The 21168-nt window shown below is 56.6% G+C and overlaps 1 protein-coding gene across 1 annotated transcript in view; it reads left to right on the top strand.

Annotated features, from left to right (window-relative positions):
• The first annotated feature begins 3932 nt into the window (after positions 1-3932).
• PAPLN (papilin, proteoglycan like sulfated glycoprotein) overlaps positions 3933-21168 on the top strand; it is a 36935-nt gene continuing 19699 nt past the window's right edge. The window contains exons 1-14 of the mRNA XM_067731182.1: positions 3933-3976; positions 6120-6184; positions 11502-11617; positions 12531-12591; positions 12899-13001; positions 14467-14597; positions 16178-16301; positions 16789-16869; positions 16946-17118; positions 17222-17345; positions 17831-17957; positions 18932-19139; positions 19657-19839; positions 20060-20201. Coding sequence (XP_067587283.1) covers positions 6131-6184; positions 11502-11617; positions 12531-12591; positions 12899-13001; positions 14467-14597; positions 16178-16301; positions 16789-16869; positions 16946-17118; positions 17222-17345; positions 17831-17957; positions 18932-19139; positions 19657-19839; positions 20060-20201 — 1627 coding nt within the window. The 5' untranslated portion in view covers positions 3933-3976; positions 6120-6130. The remainder of the gene's footprint in view (positions 3977-6119; positions 6185-11501; positions 11618-12530; positions 12592-12898; positions 13002-14466; positions 14598-16177; positions 16302-16788; positions 16870-16945; positions 17119-17221; positions 17346-17830; positions 17958-18931; positions 19140-19656; positions 19840-20059; positions 20202-21168) is intronic.

The raw sequence follows: 21168 nt of genomic DNA, 5'->3' as shown, positions 1-21168 counted from the left end.
TTCACAAGGCCTCAACCTCCCCCTGGTGCCCTGTCCCAGGATCTGGGTTCAGGCCCCAGGGCACAGAAGGACATCCCAGGAATTCTGTTCTGTTTTGGATGGCCCTTGTGTCAGTGGGAGGGTTGAGGAACCTTTATTTCTGTCCCAGCTTTGAGGGTAACACTCCTTCCAAGGCCAGGTGGCGTGTGATGGCCTCTCGTCAGCCATCCTGAGCATTGCCCTCTCATGTCTCACTTCCTGTTCAAGGTCCTGACTTGGATGTGGCAGCGGGAAGGAGGAAAGGGGATTGGTGTGGAGGGGTGCAGACTGGCACCGAGTGTTTGAACGCTCTCCTTCCCACCCACCCCCCAACTTTGAGTGGCTATATCGAGGGAAATGGATGTATGTATTGGAGGGTGGGGAGAAGTAGAGAGGTAAATGGAGAAATCCTCAAATGTGAAGTGTTCTCTTTTCCCTTTTGGATTCGTAGTGGGCTGCAGCATAAGTTGTGACTTTATAGTGGAAATATTTGAATATTCAGGTTGTAAGCTTTGTTTTATTCTAAAGGAACCCACAAGGGTAGAATGCAGTGCCCTACTGGAAGGTAAACTCACCAAGGGCAGGACGATCTGTGTGTTACCGTCCACGGCTTGGGAGAGCTGCTGTGCAACCCTGTGCTTAGTGACATTGCTTCGGTAGCTTGAAAACAGCCATGGGGTGTTTACACCATGGAAACTGATCAACGCTACAAAGCGGTGCTTTTTCTCCTCCAGAGAGCTGGTTGTTAAGCGTTTACCACCGCCGGACGTTTACTCTCTCCATAGGCACTCAGGTGTTCAAGGACTGAATAAATTAATAAACCACCATCCGAAACAGAAGAAAGGAGAGAAGCGGCGTTCTCTAAGTTCAGGTCAGCAGATACCGAGTGCTGGTGCCACAGGGTGAGAGTGGACGTTTGTTCTCTGGGGTAGCCCCGCGCCTGAACTCCCACCTGGGGAACCTGCCAAGTCTTGTTTCCCGGGTCCTGGCAGTCAGGGTGCCGACATGCTCCTGTTGGGGCTGGAGTCTAGAAGGGGCTTTTTCTGGGGGTGACATGGGTCAGTATTGCCTAAAGTCAAGTGTCCAGCAGGATGTCCTAACCAGCACTGGTCCTGGGCCATGATCTATGACCATTTCTGTGATTCCAGCCCATTTCTGTGCCTGATTCTCTAGCTTCCTGTCAATTCCAGGAGCTCCCAATGTCCTTCCTCTGAATAAATTTTCTAAGTTAGCCATGTCCTTTTCTGCAGATTGTAACCCAGAGCCCCGTGTGTCAGGTCAGGTTAGGTGCACGGGAGATCTACTGGGGGAAATGCAGCAAAGATAAAAGGAAGGGAGCAGAAGCAGAGAGAGCCTTTCGGAATGCGGTGTAGATCTGGCAGCTGGAGACTGTCAACCAGCCATGGTTCCCGCACCACTCTCTTGAGGGGCACCTTCAGGGCCACTACCAACCCCTGGTACAGGGCACAATGATGAACACAGACCACTGCCCTTGCAAAGTTCACAACTTAAACGGAGAAAGAGAGACAAATGCATCACTGCAGTAGTTCAAAGTGCTAGGGCAAACCCCATACCATGGGAGCACAGGGAAGGCTTCCTGGCCGAGGTGCATCCCGGGAGCCCTGAGGCTTTTGAGGTTTCGCCATCTCCCTCTTCTCTCAGCTCCCCATCCCAACCCAGCCTCACAAAGAGATCTGGCCACTTATTTCTTGGCCGTGTCCCTAGATCTGCAATCTACAAAGATGTTCAAGATGTAGGGAATCCAGGATACGGGTGGAGGGAGCATGGGACAAAAGGAACTAAGTTTTACTGAGCACCTGGTAGCAGCTTTATAGAAGCCAGTTACTTCCCTGCTCCACCACCCTCTGCGTGAGGCTCGAGTGAGCAAGTTGAGACAAGGAGGTGACATGACTTGCCCTAGTTCACACACAATGAGAGGCAGAGCAGGTTCCTGCTGCTTCTGCCATCCCAGGCTAACCCTACCCCCAGTCCCAAGTGGAAGGGAGCCTGGTGCAGCCACAGTGAGAGTGACACAGGGCCAGTACAGAGGGGAATTTACAATGTTAGAGAAGGTCTTACACTTGTACCTGGAATCTTCCTTCTAAACCACCATGTTTTTGTGCACACCATTTTTTTTATGGACAAGAATTATGTGCTGGGCACCGTGCTCACCATGTCTCTCTGAGGCGGTGGGACGTGAGGCTTAAAGGCCAGTGCTTGCCCTAACCAGTAACCGCCAGAGCCCAGCTGGCGGGTCCAAGGATGCACTGCGTGCGGGTGCTGCCTCCCCAGCCTCTGGGTCTCCTTTGCCGCTGGGGTGAGGAGTAAGAAATCATGGGCCGGGGTGTCTGAGAAGAAAGGATCATAGATCGTAGCGGGAAACCAGGAACAGATCCGGGAGGTGCCTCGGCTGCTCAACCCCACAGCAGGAGAAGCAGCTGCCTCCCACTTTACAGGGACCTTTGACCAAGCTCCGAAAATTCCTGGCTGAGGGGAGCAGGGAGTGGGGCTTTTGGAATGGAAGAAACAGATTTTCCTTTTCTAGAGAGGCTTTGGGTAATCCCACTCCCTTTTCTCTGCCAAGCTTTATCTTTGCCTAAGTATTCACAGAAGTCCCCAGGGGCCCCTGCTACACAGCTGCTGCATCTCCTCTCTTCACTGACAGGTAAGAAATGGGCCAGATTTAACATGCTTACTTTTTTTTTTTTTGCGGTACGCGGGCCTCTCACTGTTGTGGCCTCTCCCGTTGCGGAGGCTCCGGACGCCCAGGCTCAGCGGCCATGGTTCACGGGCCCAGCCGCTCCGCGGCATGTGGGATCTTCCCGGACCGGGGCACAAACCCGTGTCCCCTGCATCGGCAGGTGGACTCTCAACCACTGCGCCACCAGGGAAGCCCAACATGCTTATGTTTTAATAAGCTTTTTGTCTGAGCATCTGTGATGGCCCAGGGAGATGAGTTGCAGGAGCTGGAGGTCTTAAGAGGGGGTGAGCTCCCCACTGGTGACTTTTCTCTGACCCTCAGGAGGCCAGGGGAGAAATGCCCAATAGCTGGGCTGGGAAACGGGCTGAAGACAGAAGAGGATGAGGGAAAGGAATCAACCTTGTGACCTCCCCACCTCCGAGTGCCCCAGGGCCAGTGCTATTTTTCTGGGGATAGGTGATTTCCAGTTCCAAAACAGAGATGGCAGACAAGGAGTGCCTTGGTTGAGAAAAAGAAGGACAGCTAGGAAAGGAAATTAAATGTATCGCATTTATTGAGCTCCTACCTTGATCCCAACTAGTGCTTTGAACTCACATGACAGGGATGCATGCTTTACCCTCAGGGACCTCACAGCTGAATTAGGGAGACTCAGATCCCTGCTGTGTGATGCACCGTAGAACTACAGCAGACAGAGATGGAGACTGAGGGAGCAAGGGGCCACCAACTTAGCCTGGGGTGGCATGGGGAGGGTTCTAGAGAAGATGATGTTTGGCGGATCTTGAGGGGTGACTAGGAGTTTGCAAGGTTAAGAGGGGGTTTCCAGAGTGCATTCTAGGCAGCGGGAAATGGTGGCTGGGAGGTGGGAAACAGCAGATTGTGTGTGGAGAAACTCAGTTGTGGCCGAAGCATAGAATTCAGGGGTAGAGGACAAGCAGACGGCTGGACACAGGGCTGTGTTGTATGTAAGGTGGGCATGGAGGAAGGATGGCACAGAACCGGAAGACCTGGCTACAGAGGAAATGGGACTGGTGCCAGCCCCCAAAGCGAAGGGCAAGCCAAGCCTTGGCATAGACCCCTGGGCATCGCAGGTCACCGGGGATGGATGTCAGCAGAGCTGGACGGGGGGAGATGGGCGGGGAGGAAGCCAGCCAGCGGCGGGGAGAGAAAGTCCAACCTCCTCAGGCGTTCCGGGCGGCCTGGCAGACCTCCCAGACTTGGGCTGGGGCGGGCACCCACAGAGCGGGCTCCGGGAGACAGGTAGGAGGCGGATGGACAGGACCCCGGGGGCGGGGGCGGCTCGCCCCTGGGCTGCTGCAGGAATTTGCCCCGCCCGGCTCCCGGGGAGAGCGGCGTGGGAGGAATTGGGGGCTCCGGGAGGAGACCCCGCCTCCCACTCTCCGCTGAGGCGGGCGCGGCGCCGGGTCCCCGCTCCGCGTCGCGCGCCCTCGGGCGGGGGTGGGGGAGGTCGTGGGCGCGCAGGAAACCCCGGGAGCCTCGAGGGCTGGGGCCGGGCGGACAGACGCAACCCAGGCGGCCCGCGCCAACCCTCCCGCCTCCTCTGCCCTCCCCCACGTCGGACGCCGTTCCGGCGCGGGTCTCCGGAGACCGAGCGCCCCCCTTCCCCGGTGCCGCTGCGGCTGTGGGCCTGGAGCGCCCGAGCCCGGGTCCCTGCGCCGCCGACCCGCGCCTCACGTCGCAAGCCGCCCCTCTCCGTCGCGGGGGCTGCACGGGGCCCGTTCCCCCCGCGGGGCGGGCGCGGGGGAGATCCTCGCGTGGGGACCGGGAAGGGCGCGAGGGGACCCTAGACGCCGGCCCCCGGCACGGCCCGCGCGGAGCCGCAGACCCGCTCGGCCGGAGTCCGCTGCTCCCAGTAGCAACTATAAATAAAGTTCTTTTCTTCTGTCCTTCCTGCCGTCTTTCCTTGAGCTAGGCTCATCCCCGCCCCCTGAAGGCAGTCTCTACTTTAGAGAAGCAGCATCTTTGCCGTTAGCCCGAGAACAAGGCTCCCCGGGCACCTCGGTTTCCCCTCCCGCGCGCGGTTCTTACACGAGGGGCCGCAGAGGCGAGGCTGGACCGCGGCGGTGCGAGCGGGAGGCAGCACGCCACCGCCCTCACCCCGCCAGCCGCGTGGACCTCCGGTTTGCAGAGAAAATGATGCCTACGTGAATCACAGTTGGTGCTAAATTAACGGAGCATGTGCATGGTTAAATGTGCCAGGTTATATCTGGCTGAACCTGGCTTAGGTATGCTCTATTTTGGTCTTCTAAACTGCAATCATTTTATGCTTAAGAAAATTAAAGAGAACAATAATAGAATTTCAGATTTTAAAACTTAAGCATACAAGCCAGTACTTGTTTAATGTTTTGTACTGAAAGGGGCACGTTGTGTATGTCATTCTCCAGTACAGTGACATGTACACACATGCACACCTACTGCACACATGCACGAGACTGCACTCAGACACTCTACCTGCTGCACTCGCACACATCATATGCGTGCACACACCAAACTCCACACAGGCATTTTGTACACACACACACACACACACACACACACACAGTACATTGCACACACGCACACACTGCACTCACTCTGCACACACACACACCTCTTAGGGAACCTGCTTGTGGAGCTTCTCCAGTACAGAGAAATGCTGCCTTGGGTTTAAAGTAAGATACAATTAACATTTTTAAAGCATTTAAGTTGAGTTTTAAAAGTGCCTGCAGAGACTTTAAAAAACATTTTTATTAACGAGTTTTTAAACAAGCGCTGTAATGGCTTTTTAAAAAGAATCTCTTGCTGAATTAAAACAGTGAGTCTGATTGCTTTGATTCTGAACTCCCGGTCTTTTAACAAGGAAGTTTTTTGTTTTTTTTTCTTTTGCTGTACGCGGGCCTCTCACTGTTGTGGCCTCTCCCGTTGCGGAGCACAAGCTCCGGACGCGCAGGCTCAGCGGCCATGGCTCACGGGCCCAGCCGCTCTGCGGCATGTGGGATCCTCCCGGACCGGGGCACGAACCCGCGTCTCCTGCATCGGCAGGCCGACTCTCAACCACTGTGCCACCAGGGAAGCCCTTGTCTTTGTTTTTAAGGAAGTATTTTTAATTGCCCTCTTTCCATCCCTCTGAAACTCTGAAAGAAGTTACTCTTGAACTTTTAGCAGCCAGTTATAGACGGGCCTTCCCTCCCTCACCGTGTGAGTGGCACGGCCGCTCCGCTGCGCCCCACGGCATCCCCACAAGTCCCTCTGCGGGTGTCCGGGTCACCTGTGGGCAGCCGGGAGGGAGGGACAGGCCACCCCCGCCGCGCCGGCCCAGGAGACCGCGGGAAGCGCGGGATTCGGGGTGGGTGGGGCGGCGCCTTGTCCCGCCCACGCGCTCCAACCCTGGCCTCTCCCGCAGGCCAGGCCGAGATGCAGCTACTGCTGCTCGCGCTTCTGCTGCTGCCCCAGGCGCCCGGGTCCTCGGTGAGTTCGACCCTTCCCCTCCACCCTGCTCCGCCCCGCCCCGGGAGGACCCTGCTGGGGAGGCGGGGGCGAGGGCTTGGCCGCGGGCCGGAGCCCCCGACGGCTGGAGCACCCCCGGCAGTGGCGCCATCCCCAGGAGAGGGCCAATGTCGGCGACGGGGACGGTGGTGTGGGAGGAGGGAACCCTCGGCCCCAGCTCCTTCAAAGAGGGGTGGGACCTTGAAACTTCCCTCCTGGCTTTGGGGCACAGTTTGCAGAAATGGCAACGTCCCAGCGCCCTCCCCCTTCAGAAGGTGCTGGGGGGCACTGCTAATGCTGGGAACGTCCTGTCCGGGTGGTATATCACGGTGGAAGGAAGAGGGGGTCAGTGCTGGCACCAGCCAAGATGCAGGGCTAGGTGGCCCATCCCACCAGATGTCTGCCACCTGCCTGGGACCAAACTCAGCTGCTCCTCAGTGGGGAGGTTTGGGGTGCCAGCCGTTCCCCACTGCCTTTGGGGTTAGCATCTAGAGCAGGGCTGACCGATAGAACCTTCTGAGATGATGGAAATGTTCTGCATCAGTGCTGTCCAATAAGATAACCACTCAGTTCATGTGGTTACTGAGCACATGAAATGTGGCTAATGCAGCTGAGGAACTGACTCTTATTTGATTTTGATTAAAGTGAATTTAAATAGACTCATGTGGTTAGTGGCTACCGCATTAGCGCAAATTTAGAAAGTGGACACAGGAAGCCAACTGGTGATCACAGTAGTGGTTTCATTAGCCCGAAGGACAGGGCTCCCTGGAGAACATACCTGGGTTCTATGGAGGTGCAGAGAATCTTCTAGACCACAGGACCGATCTTTGGGGAAGGGACTGTCTGCAGAGCAGGGCTTGGTCCTGGAGGCTGCTCCTGCCAAGTTTCTCCTGCGTTGACAGGATGGAGGGCACAGATTCTGTCCTGTCCCTGGAGAGCGCTCTGCAGGGGGAGACCCACAGCCCTACCCAGCCCTCTGAGGCCAGCAGGAGGACCCCTGAGAAAGGACCCAAACTGTTTGCTGCCTTGAGGAGGGCAGGGGGAATGATGCCTCAGTGGAAATGTGAGTGGAGGATGAGAAGGACTCCTCCGATCAGGGCCGAGAGGGGCAGGCAGGGATGGACGTCAGCAGTGGGCACTGCTCCAGAGCCCCACGGATTTAGCATGGGCCACAGTCAGAGCAGAGGGTGGGCTAAAGCCCCCTTGCTCATGTCCTCTCCACCACCTTCTGGCTTCCCCGGGTCATCTTTGCCTCCCCATGGTCTTGTTCCCTAAGTGCCACACGCTGAGGTCCTCGGCACAGGCTTTATCCTAGTGCCTGGCTGAAGCTCAGGGCTCAGGGTGCGGGTGGGGCATGGTGACAGTGTCAGGACACCAGGAGGAAACTCAGAGCCACCTCCTAACAGCTGTGACCCTAAGCAAATCACCAGGTCTTAGATTCCTTTAATGGGGGGCGGGGGGGATAATAACACCCACCCACAGGTTGCCTGCAGGTGAAGTGAGTCAAGGTATCCATAGCAACTTGGGTCCTCTTAGGCGCTCTCTCCCTTAGAGACACCTGGATAGCTGGGGCTGAAAACTCTCCACACCCCCTGCACTGTCTGCGGGAGGGTGTGGCTCAGGCTGGTTTTAGCTGGATGCAGCCCCCTGCCCCATGGCCCAGGCCGGTTCTAGCTGAGGCCAGGACTTCCTCACCGGACCCCCAGAACTTCATGGGATCATTCTCTGTGCTGACAGGGGTCAGCCTGAGCAGAGTGAGTAGCTGATTACGGAGGGATAAAGCACCACGCCCCTTGCCGCCCCCAACCCCAGGCTGGTCGGGGTGAGGCTTCATGAGGGGGACTTCCAATCTCCTCGCCTCTGCCTCTGTTCCCACTCCCACCCTCACCCATGCACGTCGGGCAGCTGATCCCCTGGGAACAGTGCAGCAGGAAAGGGGGCTCCTGAGCTGCCCAGGTGGGGTTGGAGGAGGAGCTGGTGGGGTGCTGAGAGCGTCAGGAGGCAGGTGAGGACAGGCCCAGGATGAGGGTGGACTGGAGCAGCTCATTCTGGCTTCACACCATCATGCGGCTCATGGTTTGGGTAATTATAGAGAAACAAGATGTGTCTATGATGCTGCTGGCTGACTGATTTCTTTTTGTCAGAGAAACTAAAGTACAGGACGGGGCCTGGCTCTAGGATGCCTGCTTCACGGGTGCTGGGCTCGGGGGCAAGGGGATGTTTGTAAGACTTGGTACTTAAGGGGTCCTGTATTCAGGTGAGTCCTCCCCCCCCCATCCTGATGGCCCAAGGTGGCTGGGTGGCAGGGGTGCCCCTTGTTGCCTTGCCCACGCCGGTAAGCCCAGCCCAGGCGCAGGGAAGGGTAGACTGCGGAGGCTCAGTCTCGTGCTTCAGGAGTGAGACTGACACCCAAACAGGACTTGGTCAGAGGTAATTAGTAGCCAGGCGGAGGCGGCAGGATGAGAAAGCAGCAGTTCTTGTGGGCCGCTTCCAGAATTCTTATTTTGTAGTGATGAGTCTGGAGTGGAGGTGCTTGTGGTCCCTGGAAAGTCACCCTCCAACCCCGACACTCAACATCTTCCCCTTTAAAACGGGAACGGATCCAAGTAAATTTTAGTTTAAATTTCATAGAGAGAACACTTTTATATTCTGGTTCGCTGGTTTTTGGAGGCTTGGCGATTTTGGCCCAGTTAGAACTGAAGGGTAAATGATTTGAGGAGTGAAAGCTCAGACCTTTGGCCTGGCTGGCCCTTCCTTCTTGGTTTTGTACGTGGTTCATTGCATGTGTGAGTTGTTCTGATTCAGGGTTCTGGTTTTATTATAAAACAAGGAAAACCTGATGTTTGGCACTGAGGCGCTAGAACACTGTGAGTAATCTGCGCGTGCGCAAACCTCCATCCTCACCCGGCGGGTGGCTCGCGACGGGAGGAAGAGTTTGCTTTTCCACGTTAGGACTTGAATTCTTCCTCTGGAAAATGGCAGGGATTTCTTTCCCCTAGAGATTCTTATGTCGTGATGCCCTAAAATAAAGTCCCCTTCCAGCAAACGGGACATATTTCCAGTCCACCTTTTGCCTCCTAGCAAGAAATCACGTCCAACACCTCTCCAGCTCCTTAGGCCTCGGCTAGTGTCGGCGTTGGTTCTCCAGGTGAGGTCGGTGGGACTCTGGTGAAAGAGCAGAGGCCTTGGGTGAAGACAACCTGCTATTGTGTCCACCTGTTCCTACGTGGCTCCCTCTCTCTCTGCCTCTCTCTACTCCATGCACTGGGGTCCGTCAGGTTATTCTGAGGAGTGAATAGGAGAATATGTGTGTAGCATGTGGGCTTCTGATGCCAGCTGCAGGGTGTCACATTTTTCGGGTGGGAAACTGTATCTATTAGGATTATTTTTCTGTTACAGAGTCCCAAATAACAGTCCTTCCACAAGAAAGACTTGATCCCTCTTTCAAATAAACACCCGGAGGTCAGAAGTCTAGGGATGTTCTGTCTCACCACATCCTCCAGGCTCCAGATTCTATCTTTGCTTCACTATGTGAAGCCTCCATTCCCAAATTACCTTATAGTTTAGAAGGCTGCTCCAACTCCAGCCATCACATCTGATTTCCAAATAGCAGGAAGGAATACAGGAGGAAGAAGAAAAAGGACAAATGCACATGCAAGCTATCTCTTAGGGACGCCTTATTTTATTGCGTTTGCAGATATTGCATTTTTTACAGATTGAAGGTTTGTGGCAACTCTGTGTCGAGCAAGTCTGTCGGTGCCGTTTTTCCAACAGCATTTGCTCAGTTTGTGTCTCTGTGTCACATTTTAGTAATTCTCATAATATTTCAAATTTTTCATCATTATTATATTTTTCAGTAATTTATGATCAGTGATCTTTGTTACTATTGCAAAAAGATTACGACTTTCTGAAAGTTCAGATGATGGTTAGCATTTTTTAGCAATAAAGTACTTTTTAAAAATAAATGATTTTATTTTATTTTTTTGGCTGTGTTGGGTCTTTGTTGCTGCGTGTGGGCTTTCTCTAGATGCGGCGAGCAGGGGCTACTCTTCATGGCGGTGCGCAGGCTTCTCATTGCGTTGGCTTCTCTTGTTGCGGATCATGGGCTCTAGGGGCACGGGCTTCATTTGTTGTGACACGGGCTCAGTAGTTGTGGCTCTCGGGCTCTAGAGCGCAGGCTCAGTAGTTGTGGTGCATGGGCTTAGTTGCTCCGCGGCATGTGGGATCTTCCTGGACCAGGAATCGAACCCGTGTCCCCTGCACTGGCAGGCAGATTCTTAACCACTGCACCACCAGGGAAGCCCCAAGTACTTTAAATTGAGGTGCATACATTTGTTTCTGTTTTTTCTTAGACAGAATGCTTAATAGATTACAGTATAATGCAAACAGCTTTTATAGGCACTGGGAAATCCCCATATTTGTGTGATTTGCTTTTTCACCATATTTGTTCTATACCGGTGTTCTGGAACCAAACGTACAATATCTCTAAGTTATGCCTGTACTGGAGGCTGCTACCCAACACTTTTATGTACATCTCACTGACAAGAATTTAGTGATATAGCTGTGGTTAGCTGCAGGAAATCTGGGAAATGAATTTTGGGATGGAGGCAGCCAGGTATCCAGCTAAGAGTCAAGGGTCCTCTTAATAGGAGAAGGGGAGGATGGATATTGGGGAAGTCCTGGGAGTCCCTGCCACAGATCGGCAGGAAGAAACCACAGCCCCCACTCCAACCACGCACGCACGCACGCACGGTTAGATTAAGTTCTTATTCTAATAGGCCAGAGCTACAAAAACATGGCGCTGCCCGTGGGCAACATTCCCCGCACAGGTGGAGTCCTGTCTGCCTGATGACACGCTGTTCTTCCTGCCCTTTTGTATCTCCCTCCTGGAAGGGCATGCTCTGCTGATCCGTGGGCTTCCATTCAAGGGAATGTTCGCAGACATCTTGATTCTCAAACCAGGCTCTTCCCAGCCAGGGGATATCACGGTCAGGGGAGAGATCTCTGCCCCCAGCTTGGTGGATTGCCCGCTGTACTTGGCAAGTAGGGGCGGCTGGTGGAGGTGGCGTTGACGGATGAGAAGGCCGGCTCCCAGCTCCTTATGGTGACAGCTGGCCAGTTCCACAAATAAGTCCGGGTGCCTGGCGGTGCTGCCGTCCTGAAGGCTTCGCTCTAGGAGACAAGATCTCAGGTTCTTTGCAGGGGAGGGGGTGTTTTGAGACAGGGGGCCCCGGGGGGAGCCCTGAGCACCCTGTGGGGCTCCGAGTGCTGAGTCCCTCCTGAGTGTCTCCTCCCGCAGGCTCCCAGGGTGAGGCGGCAGAGTGACACCTGGAGCTCCTGGAGCAGCTGGAGCCCTTGCAGCCGGACCTGTGGAGGGGGCGTCAGCTTCCGGGAGCGCCCCTGCTACTCCCAGAGGTAGGAAGGTGGGAATGGGCCAGCTTGTAAAAAGAGGGCAGGCGTGAGGGAGCAGCTGGGTCTTGGGCTAGGTGTCCCGGGCCAGTGCCAGGCCACAGGGGCAGGACCTACGACATAATGGATTTGTGCTGGGAGCAGCGTTAGTGGAGAATTTGAAATTGAGTCATTTCCACGTCCTTACACTCTGACTGCAACAACCACCTTATTTCAGGGGGCTGGAGCCATTCCTGCTTCATCCACCCCGAGTCTCTAGATCCTCATGCAGTACCTGGCAGGTGCAGTGAATTCTTGTTGAATTAATGAATAATCTTCAACAGTTTAACCTGTGTGGTTTCTCTACTGTCAGCTTCTTTGTCAAGTATAGATGTTTTTCACTCTAAGTGACTTAGTAAGCACCTGCTCTGTGCTCTGCACTCTGATAGGTACTATAGGGTGCAAAAGAAGGGGTGATGACACCCAGCCTGTCAGTGGGTTTACCTGTTCCTGAAAACTTTGGGTGAAGAGGGAGAGAGATAAGACATTACTATAAGTGCCTTATCCTCATTTACTCCTTAAGTGGCAGAATAACCTTACCAGGTGGGTAGGTATTACATCTTATTGTGTCTCCAAGGGCAGAATTTGAGGCTTCTCTGGGAATTTGCTTTAAGAGGCAGAGTGGCCCCAAGTTAGACAAACTCCGGGGTAGTCAGACTTCTGGGTCTGGCTTCTCCCAGGTATAAACAGAGGGCTGATTAAACCTACCTAAAGGGATTTATGTGTGAGGCCGCACCCCTCCCCTCCTTGCCACCCCTCGGGCCCAGTGGTGCCCACCAGGTGGCGCCACCGAAGCTGGGGTCCTGGCGGGGGAGCCCCAGGAGGGGGCGGGGTGTTGGGTGATGGGGGTTCGGGTCTTCCCAGCGCTCTCGCCCTGCAGGAGAGATGGGGGCTCCGGCTGCGTGGGCCCCTCCCGGAGCCACCGCTCTTGCCGCACCGAGGTAAGGTAAAGCCCCCGGGGGTGGGGGACAGCTTCCCGGACGCCCTGCTCGGCTGACATACTAGCCCTCGGGGGCCCTCCTGTCGGTGCACAGCAACCCCTTCCTCACCCACCCTGAAATGATAGCTTCGCCCGGGCAGCCCAAGGCCCCTAGAGCAGGCGCACGGGAGCCCTGGGGACCCGACTCCACCTACCCGAAGCTACAGCGGGGGTTGGGGGGACAGGACCCCACCTCCCCGGGGCTAACCGGGCGGCAGACCCCAGTGGTGGACCCACGAGCCCCTTCCCTTGTCCCCTTCGCCCCGCAGAGCTGTCCCGACGGGGCCCGCGACTTCAGGGCGGAGCAGTGCGCCGAGTTCGACGGCCAGGAGTTCCAGGGGCGGCGGTACAAGTGGCTGCCGTACTACGGCGGTAAGTGCGCGAGTCCCTCCGACTGCTGCCCCCCACTGCGTTGCCCTATGCTGGGCCCCATCTTTGGGGATCTCTTTGCTACACTGACTGCATTTCGCAGTTCTCATTACCATATTATAGACACGTTGTCAAATACATTTAAAGGAAAACCTCCAGTACCCCCAGCAGGGCACAACAGTGGTGGTCGTTTTGAGGTTTTTCCATCCTTTTCCCCTCCATACATACGTTTTCAAACAAAGCCTTGGCCAAGCCTCTGATGTTTTGAGACTTCTTTTGGTTGGCCTGCTCCGGAAGCATTCCTCACGTGGCAGGAGGCATGGTGGGGGGCCGGGCAGGGGGTGGGGTGCGAGGTGGCGAGTGGAGTCTGTGCCTGAGTTTGGGCAACCTGCAGGCTGGGCTGCAGGGGGCTTGATGTGGCAAGAGCTCGTTTACTCAGAGTCTCTGGGGCCGGAACCTGGCTCTGGGTAAATTTGAGGAAGATGTAGGTCATTAATTTTTAGAGCAATACAGTTCAAGAAAACAAACAAACAAAAAACACTAACATGTGTACTTAAAACTACTACTACCTTCTGAGTAGGAGTTTTCACTGCTCACTGTGGATGACTCCTGGAAACTCTGTGGCACTCGGGATTCCAAATCAGTAAACAGAGCTGTGTGTGCTCTGGGGTGGGGAAGGGGTCTTGGCCAGAGGGGGGCGGCCCCAGTGCGGTGGTTTGCATTCATTGCTCCTCCTGGATCCTAAGGTGAGGGTATGTTGAAAATAATTTAAATACCTGTTATAGAAAAATTAGAACACAGGGGAAAGTTTAAAAAGGGTTGTTGAGGGATGCCTTCTTTGGGTGGAGGTGATTACAATCCTGTTAGCACTTCTGGGCTGTTTAAACAATGTGTATATAATATTTAGATAAATATAAAAATTGAAACAAGAAAAAAACCTTAACCCTATCTCTTTCATAGGATCCAGGCTAGCATTTCATGCGAGCCCTTTTCACATTATTCTCTCTCTGTTTACCTACTTGTAGTTATTACATAGTATCACTTTGCACTCTGTTATAAGCATCTTCCCACATTACTGTCTAGTCTTCATAACCACAGTTTTTAATAACACAGTCAACACGCGTAATATTCTAGTGATAGATAATAGAGTAGCTGATTGTTAAAACTTGGACTATTATAAATAATAAGGGTGGGATAGACCTCTTCAAATGTCTAGCTTTTTCCTTATTCTGGGATTTTTCTTCGACTTGATTCCCAGGGATTCCCAGAGATGCAGCAGTTTCCGGGAGAGCATCCCTTCTCCCTGGCTTGGGGGTGGGATTCTGAGCCACTGGGAGTATGTATGGCGCTGTGGGCCCCTCCCAGTCATGGGCGCGCGTGCTTCTGGCTCCTGCCCACACTTCGCTGTTGCTAGGACAGGCCTTGAACCTCGCTCAGCCTCTCAGCTTTCTCCTCTTGCTCGCCGCAGCCCCAAACAAATGTGAACTGAACTGCATTCCCAAGGGGGAGAGCTTCTACTACAAGCACAGGGAGGCCGTCATAGACGGGACACCCTGCGAGCCTGGCAAACGGGACATCTGCGTGGATGGCAGCTGCCGGGTGAGTTATGCCCCCACCCCCACCAGATGGCTCGGGGCCTGTTGCAGACATCGCCCAGCCCCGCACCAGCAGGCCAGGGGCTCTCATGACTTTGACGTCTTCTCAAGACTAGCTTCTAAGGTGCCTTGCATCGCAGATGCCCTGTGACCCTCTTACCTTTGCCCTTTGAAAACTCTAGCCCCACAGTAATAGGAACCCTCTGGGTGGCACTGTGAACACTGAGGCTACCACTTCTTCCCGGTAATTTTGTTTCCATGCTGCTCTTCACAGCTGCTCACAATTATACTAAATGAACCTCTCTTCCATTATTTTTTTTTAATTAATTAATTTATTTATTTATGGCAGTGTTGGGTCTTCATTTCTGTGCGAGGGCTTTCTCTAGTTGTGGCAGGCGGGGGCCACTCTTCATCGTGGTGCGCGGGCCTCTCACTATCGTGGCCTCTCTTGTTGAGGAGCACAGGCTCCAGACGCGCAGGCTCAGCAGTTGTGGCTCATGGGCCTAGTTGCTCCGCGGCATGTGGGATCTTCCCAGACCAGGGCTCGAACCCGTGTCCCCTGCATTAGCAGGCATTTTCTCAACCACTGCACCACTAGGGAAGCCCCATTATTCTTAATTCTTTCCATTCCCCTCTCCCACCCCTGGATTTCCTCCTATTTTCAGATACTTGAAGATAATGTCCCTATAGCCTTCTCTCCTGTATCCTCAAATTTTCCAGGCATAAATATTCTAATACATTCGCCAGTGTATTTCTTCTTTTTTTTAAATTTATTTATTTTATTTATTTGTTTTTGGCCATGTTGGGTCTTTGTTGCTGGGCGTGAGCTTTCTCTAGTTGTGGCGAGCGGCGGCTACTCTTCGTTGAGGTGCACAGGCTTCTGATTGCGGTGGCTTCCCTTGTTGTGGAGCATGGGATCTAGGCGCACGGGCTTCAGTAGTTGTGGCACGTGGCCTCAGTAGTTGTAGCTCATGGGCAAGTAACAGAAACCCAACTAAAACTGACTTAAGAAAAAAAAATGCCATTGGGGGAGGGAGTGGCTGGCTGGCTGCAGGTGCTTGAATGATGATGCTGGAAACATCTCTCTCCTTGTCTCTTTGGTCAGCTTAGGGGCAGACAGGTTCTTCTGATGAGGTGTGAAGATGGCCCAGCAGCTCAGGCTTCAGTTGTCCCAGCCTGGCAACTCCCGGGGACAGGGCGCCCTATTCCCAGGAGTTCCAGCAACCTGGGGTTGCCTTTGGCTTGTCCTGGCCTGGGGCTCCCCCTGTGAGCTTTGAGCAAGGCATACAACCCGCTGATTGGCCCGAAGCCCCTGTTGGGGAACTGTATGCAAACTCTGTGGGAGAGAGGTGCTCCCACAGAGGAAGGAAAGTGAGGTGCTGTTGCCAGAGAAGGGGACACGGTGCCGAGTAGGCAGAAGAGGCGGACTGTCAGCCACAGGCCAGATTCAAGGTTTACGCGGCCCCCGTGGCTAGTGACTGGTTACTGCACCTCCCGGACCTGGCTACGCGGCCAGGGTTCAAGTCCTGGTGTGACCGTGACTCACGCTGGTCTCTCCCATCTCCCCTCATCTCTGCCTGGCAGGTTGTTGGCTGTGACTACAACCTGGACTCGTCGAAGCAGGAGGACAAGTGTCTGCAGTGTGGTGGTGATGGCACGACCTGCTACCCCGTCACAGGCGTCTTTGATGCCAATGACCTCAGCAGAGGTGGGGCTCCTCCCAGGGTCCACAGACAGTTGAGACAAGGGTCTGTTATCTGCTCCTTCCTGGCCTGTCTCCCTCACTGGCTGAGTTGCTCTCATGGCACTCAGAGGGTCTGATGTGGCACTCAGGTCATGAAAGCCCTGAGGTCCCGCCTCAGGGTGGAGGCTAAACCATAGTCCAGGAGCCTGTGGGCTCACACTAGGATCTCTGCCCCCTTATCCAGTGGCCACCTGGATGCCTCCTCATCCCTTCCCCCACTGTCCCCATCTGCCCCCTCCCCTCCCGGTCAGTATGGGTGCTGGAGCCTGCCCGCCCCTCTGGGCTTTGTAAGGCTGTCTGCTCCTCAGGAACACTCTTTCCCAAGCACCCTGCCCTGCCTGTGTCCTCCTTGCCCTTCCCTGACCCCACCTGTGCTGCCGGGCACGTAGCATCCTCAGGGCCAACTCCTCCCTGTGGCCAGAGTGGTCCCGGAGCATCTCTGTCCCCTCAGGCTACAACCAGATCCTCATAGTTCCCGTGGGGGCCACCAGCATCCGCATTGAGGAGGCGGCCGCCAGCAGGAATTTCCTGGGTGAGGAAAGTTTTGGGTCTGGGGCAGGGGGGTGGGTCCTGCCAGGGCAGCTGACCTGGGTGCTCGCCCTGCACAGCGGTGAAGAGCGTCCGTGGTGAATACTACCTCAACGGGCACTGGACCATCGAGGGTGCCCGGGCCCTACCTGTGGCCAGCACCGTCCTGCACTATGAGCGGGGAGCTGAGGGGGACCTGGCGCCCGAGCAGCTCCACGCCCGCGGCCCCACCTCAGAGCCCCTGATCATCGAGGTGAGCGGGGCTGGCGGGAGAGGGGGGCGGCCAGTAGGAGGGCTGTGGGCTGGGCGGGCGCGGCCCCCTGGCATCAGGCCTCAGTGGGGACCCTCCTGCACAGCTCATCAGCCAGGAGCCCAACCCTGGCGTGCGCTTCGAGTACCACCTGCCCCTGAGCTCCCCCCGGCCCGGCTTCAGCTGGAGCCACGGCTCGTGGGGCGACTGCAGCGCCACGTGTGGTGGAGGTGAGGGCAGGGCCCCGGTCAGGGGGTGCGGCTGCACGCGGGGCTTGGCTCTGTCTTCCAGGCGCTCCAGCTGTGGGTGCGAGGTGGACAAGTAGAGGAGACAGCTTCACGTCATGGGGGGTCACCTGGGGGAAACCCAGAGATCAGGAGACTCAAGGAAGGGCCCCCGCCCAACCTAAGAGAACCAGAGGGCTTCCCCGAGGCAGTGGCATCTCACAGGAGACAGTATTCCATTGTCAGTGGAGCCTGGGCCTGGAGCTAGTGGTCAGGTGTCAGAGCGGGGCTCCATCGCCCACAGATACAAGTCTCTGAACCTCAGGTTCCTCATCCGTAAATTGAGGATGGTGATGGCAGCCTACCCCAGGGGGTCACGTGAGGCTTAATCAGGGTGACGCTTGGGATGTGTCCGGAAGGGTGCCTGGCCCAGAGAATGCATTTGGCGAGTCTGGACTGACTGGTTGCCTGCTACGGCCGGGCCTCTGCAGGTCAGCAGACCCGCCCAGTGTTCTGCATCATCGACAATGAGGTCTACCCCGAACATCTGTGCCGGCACCAGCCGCGGCCAGCTGACCGCCGCCCCTGCAGCCCTCAGCCCTGCCCACACACCAAGCGGTGAGGCCCTGCTGGCCCCCTCGGCCCCTGCGGGATCCAAGCTCTTAGGTGGGAAGGGAGTGGGGTCCCTCAGCCGCTTTAGGCGTTGAGCAAAGAAGGAGGTTGAGGGGCTCCTCAGAGCTGTGGCCAGAGGGGGAGGAGCCAGCCATCAGCCGGGCAGGGGCAGTGGGGGGTCCTGAGCATGAGACCCCAGGCTATTCCGTCCGCCATCCTGAGCCCACACAGTGCCCAGAATGTCCAGGCTGGCGGCGGGAGGGTTGGGGGGGTATCGGAGGCCCCGTTTGTCTGAGTTGGCAGGGGACTTGGCAGGTGCCAAGGAATGGGCCACGGCTTGGGCCAAGGGGCCTGAGGGCATCGGCAGTGCCTGTGTTTGTGCACAAGGGACCTCTTACCTGCACCAGCCCAGAGCGTGGCGCCTCGCTGGGGCCCAGCGTGTGTGCAGGAACAGGTGCTCCTGGGCCACAGGCTCCCCGCAGGGCTGTGCAGTCCTTCCTCCCTGTGGCCTTGGTGGCAGCTGGTCTCTTGGGATGGTGGTGGGTGTGGCTTTGCATGTGGGCTGGCCCTTTCTTCTAGGTCCTTGGGCCTCACAGCCAGGAAGGGCCTCTCCCCACTTGGGTGAGCACAGCCCCTCCGGGAGATGCTCCCCACTAAGTTCAGCCCCAGAGGGGATGGAGTCTGGCTGGGGGTGATGGCTGACCTGGTGAGGAGGAGGAAGGGGGACTCAGGTGAGGACAGGAACGCTGAGAGGGAGGCGGCCAGGCTCCGTGTTTTTAGGGACCAGTGCACAGTGGTGGGAATGGGTGAGCAGGCCCGGACCTTGGCCTTTGCGCAGGGCTCTTTGCCCCTCACATGCACTGCCTGATGCTCAGAGAATGGGCCAGGTGGGGGTCCCCCCTCCACTCCTGTGCCCCCTTGGGCCTGGACCTTGGCGCCTGCTGCAGGGCCAGCCTCACCGCCTTCCTGCTCCCTGCCAGCTGGAAGACGGGGCCCTGGACTCCCTGCTCGGCCTCCTGTGAGGGCGGCTCCCAGTCCCGCACCGTCTACTGTGTCTCATCTGATGGCGCCGGCGTCCAGGAGGCTGCTGAGGACACCGAGTGTGCGGCCCTGCCTGAGAAGCCCCCTACCACGCAGGCCTGCAACCTGCAGCGCTGCACAGCCTGGAGCGCGGACCCCTGGGGCGAGGTGAGGCCCGGGCCTTGCTAGGAGGGGCGGAAGTCAGGAGCTGGGTCTTGGACCTGGGCAGCAGCAGGGCTGGGAAGCTTGTCCTCCGCCTCGGGCAGACAGATCCTGGGAGTAAAGTGACCTGCCACGTGGTCTTGGAAGCAGTGGCCAAGGCTGGGACTAGAGCGAGGGCCTGGATTCCTGCTCCCGTGTTCTTCCTCCTTCACTAGGGTCCCAGGCCGGGTGGGAAAGAAGAAGCCGGGCACATTGTTTGGGGGCCAGGGAGAAACTGGGGCTGCTGGTCACTGCTTCTGGCACCTACCTATGTTGCAGTTGCAAATGAAGGAATGTGGAAAACGCACCTCAGCTTGGTATCTGCAGCCATGGTTCAGGCTGTGTAACCGCAGGAGGATGACTCGGCCTCTCTGGGCCTGGGAACTGGGCATGGGGCAGCAGGGTGCTGTCTGCCCTCTGGGCCAGGCTGGTGGGACTCCAGCTGGGCGAGGACCAGCTCGTGCTGACAGCCCGGTCCTTACAGTGCTCTGTCAGCTGTGGCGCCGGGGTCCGGAGGCGGACTGTCACCTGCCGGGGTGGCGAGGGGTCTCTGCTCCATGCCACAGCGTGCTCCTTGGAGGACCGTCCCCCCCTCACTGAGCCCTGTGTGCATGACAGCTGTCCCCCCCTCAGTGACCAGGCCTGGCACGTAGGCGCCTGGGGTCTAGTGAGTACTTCCCCCCACCCATACCTGCTGCCCAGTCCCGGGCCCTTGGGTCTCTGACCGGAGGCTGCTCATGTGCCTGTCCTTGGGTCTGACACGCAGTACCAGGCAGTTCCCCCTTCCCCCTTCCCCCTGCCTTATGGGTACCCCCCACCCAGTCTCAGGGTCTCTTTCCCTTTGCGGGCTTGTTCTCTCTCCCCACTCCCACCCCGGGGGGCCCCAGTGCTCCACGAGCTGCAGCTCGGGCACTCGGAGGCGCCAGGTGGGCTGCGCCATTGGCCCGCCCGGCCTCTGTGGGAGCCTGCAGCCCTCCAGGCCTGCAGATGTGGAGCCCTGTAACACGCAGCCCTGCCATCTTCCTCCAGGTAAGGACAGGAGGGGCAGCTGGTACCTGGCCCCACCTCTTTTCCTGCTATCAACCTGGCCAGCCCTTCCTGCCGCTGGGCCTTTGCCTGTGCTGTCAGCCCCCTGGGACGCTCTCACACATCACCGTGTGTGAAGCCTTTGCCACCCACAAAGTCTGGCTCTGGACAGCCTCACCAGGCAGCCCTGTTTCCCTCCTCGGAGGTAGCATCCCTTACCCCACCCCCATAGCTCACTGTAACTGCTGTCACTCTTAGGTTGGTTTCCGGGTGCTGCAGTGGTTGTACATGGCTTGTAGGCCTACTAGCTGTAAGCTTCTTGAGGGCCAGGTCCCCTTCCTTCTTTCTGTTTATACCCCTGCAGAACTTAGCTAGCGCGTGCTAGGTACTCAGTAATTGTTGAGTGACTGGGTGACTGAGTGCAGAGAGGGAGGCCAGGCCGTCCAGGAAGGATTGTCCTCACGTATTGCCTCTGCCTTCCCGCCTCCCCTCACCCCCATCCCCACTGGGAAGGAAGGTGTCCCAGTCGTGAGGAGCTGCAGGACAAAGGGCACAGAGGCAGCAACTTACTTGGTGTGAGGAAGTGTTACTGAGGGAAGGTGTGGGTTGGGGCTGAGCCGGGGGGTGGGGGGGTGGTCGGCTTTGAGATACTGCAGAGATCTGGCGTGTGGCCCTGATGTGCTAATGATGGGGGAATGGTTGGGTTCCAGTGGAGGCACGTGGCAAGGTGGCTAAGAGCCAGTGGCCTGGAGTCAACAGCTAACCTGGATTCAAATCTCCACTCCACTGCTGACCAGCCATGTGGCCGTGGGCAACTGCCCCTCCTCTCTGATCCTCGGTTTGCCCATCCGTACAGTGGGGTTAATAAGACTGACTTTCCAGGCTCGTGACGATCGCTTGGCACAGTGCCTGAATACACAGTACTCCATAAGCAAAGCGTGGGTGGCAGTGGCGGTGAGGCTCTGGGGGA

Source organism: Pseudorca crassidens, chromosome 1 (assembly GCF_039906515.1).
Source record: "Pseudorca crassidens isolate mPseCra1 chromosome 1, mPseCra1.hap1, whole genome shotgun sequence".
NCBI classification, from domain to species: domain Eukaryota; kingdom Metazoa; phylum Chordata; class Mammalia; order Artiodactyla; family Delphinidae; genus Pseudorca; species Pseudorca crassidens.
The sequence above is the reverse complement of the archived record's forward strand: the minus strand, read 5'-3'. Positions and strand labels throughout refer to the sequence as shown.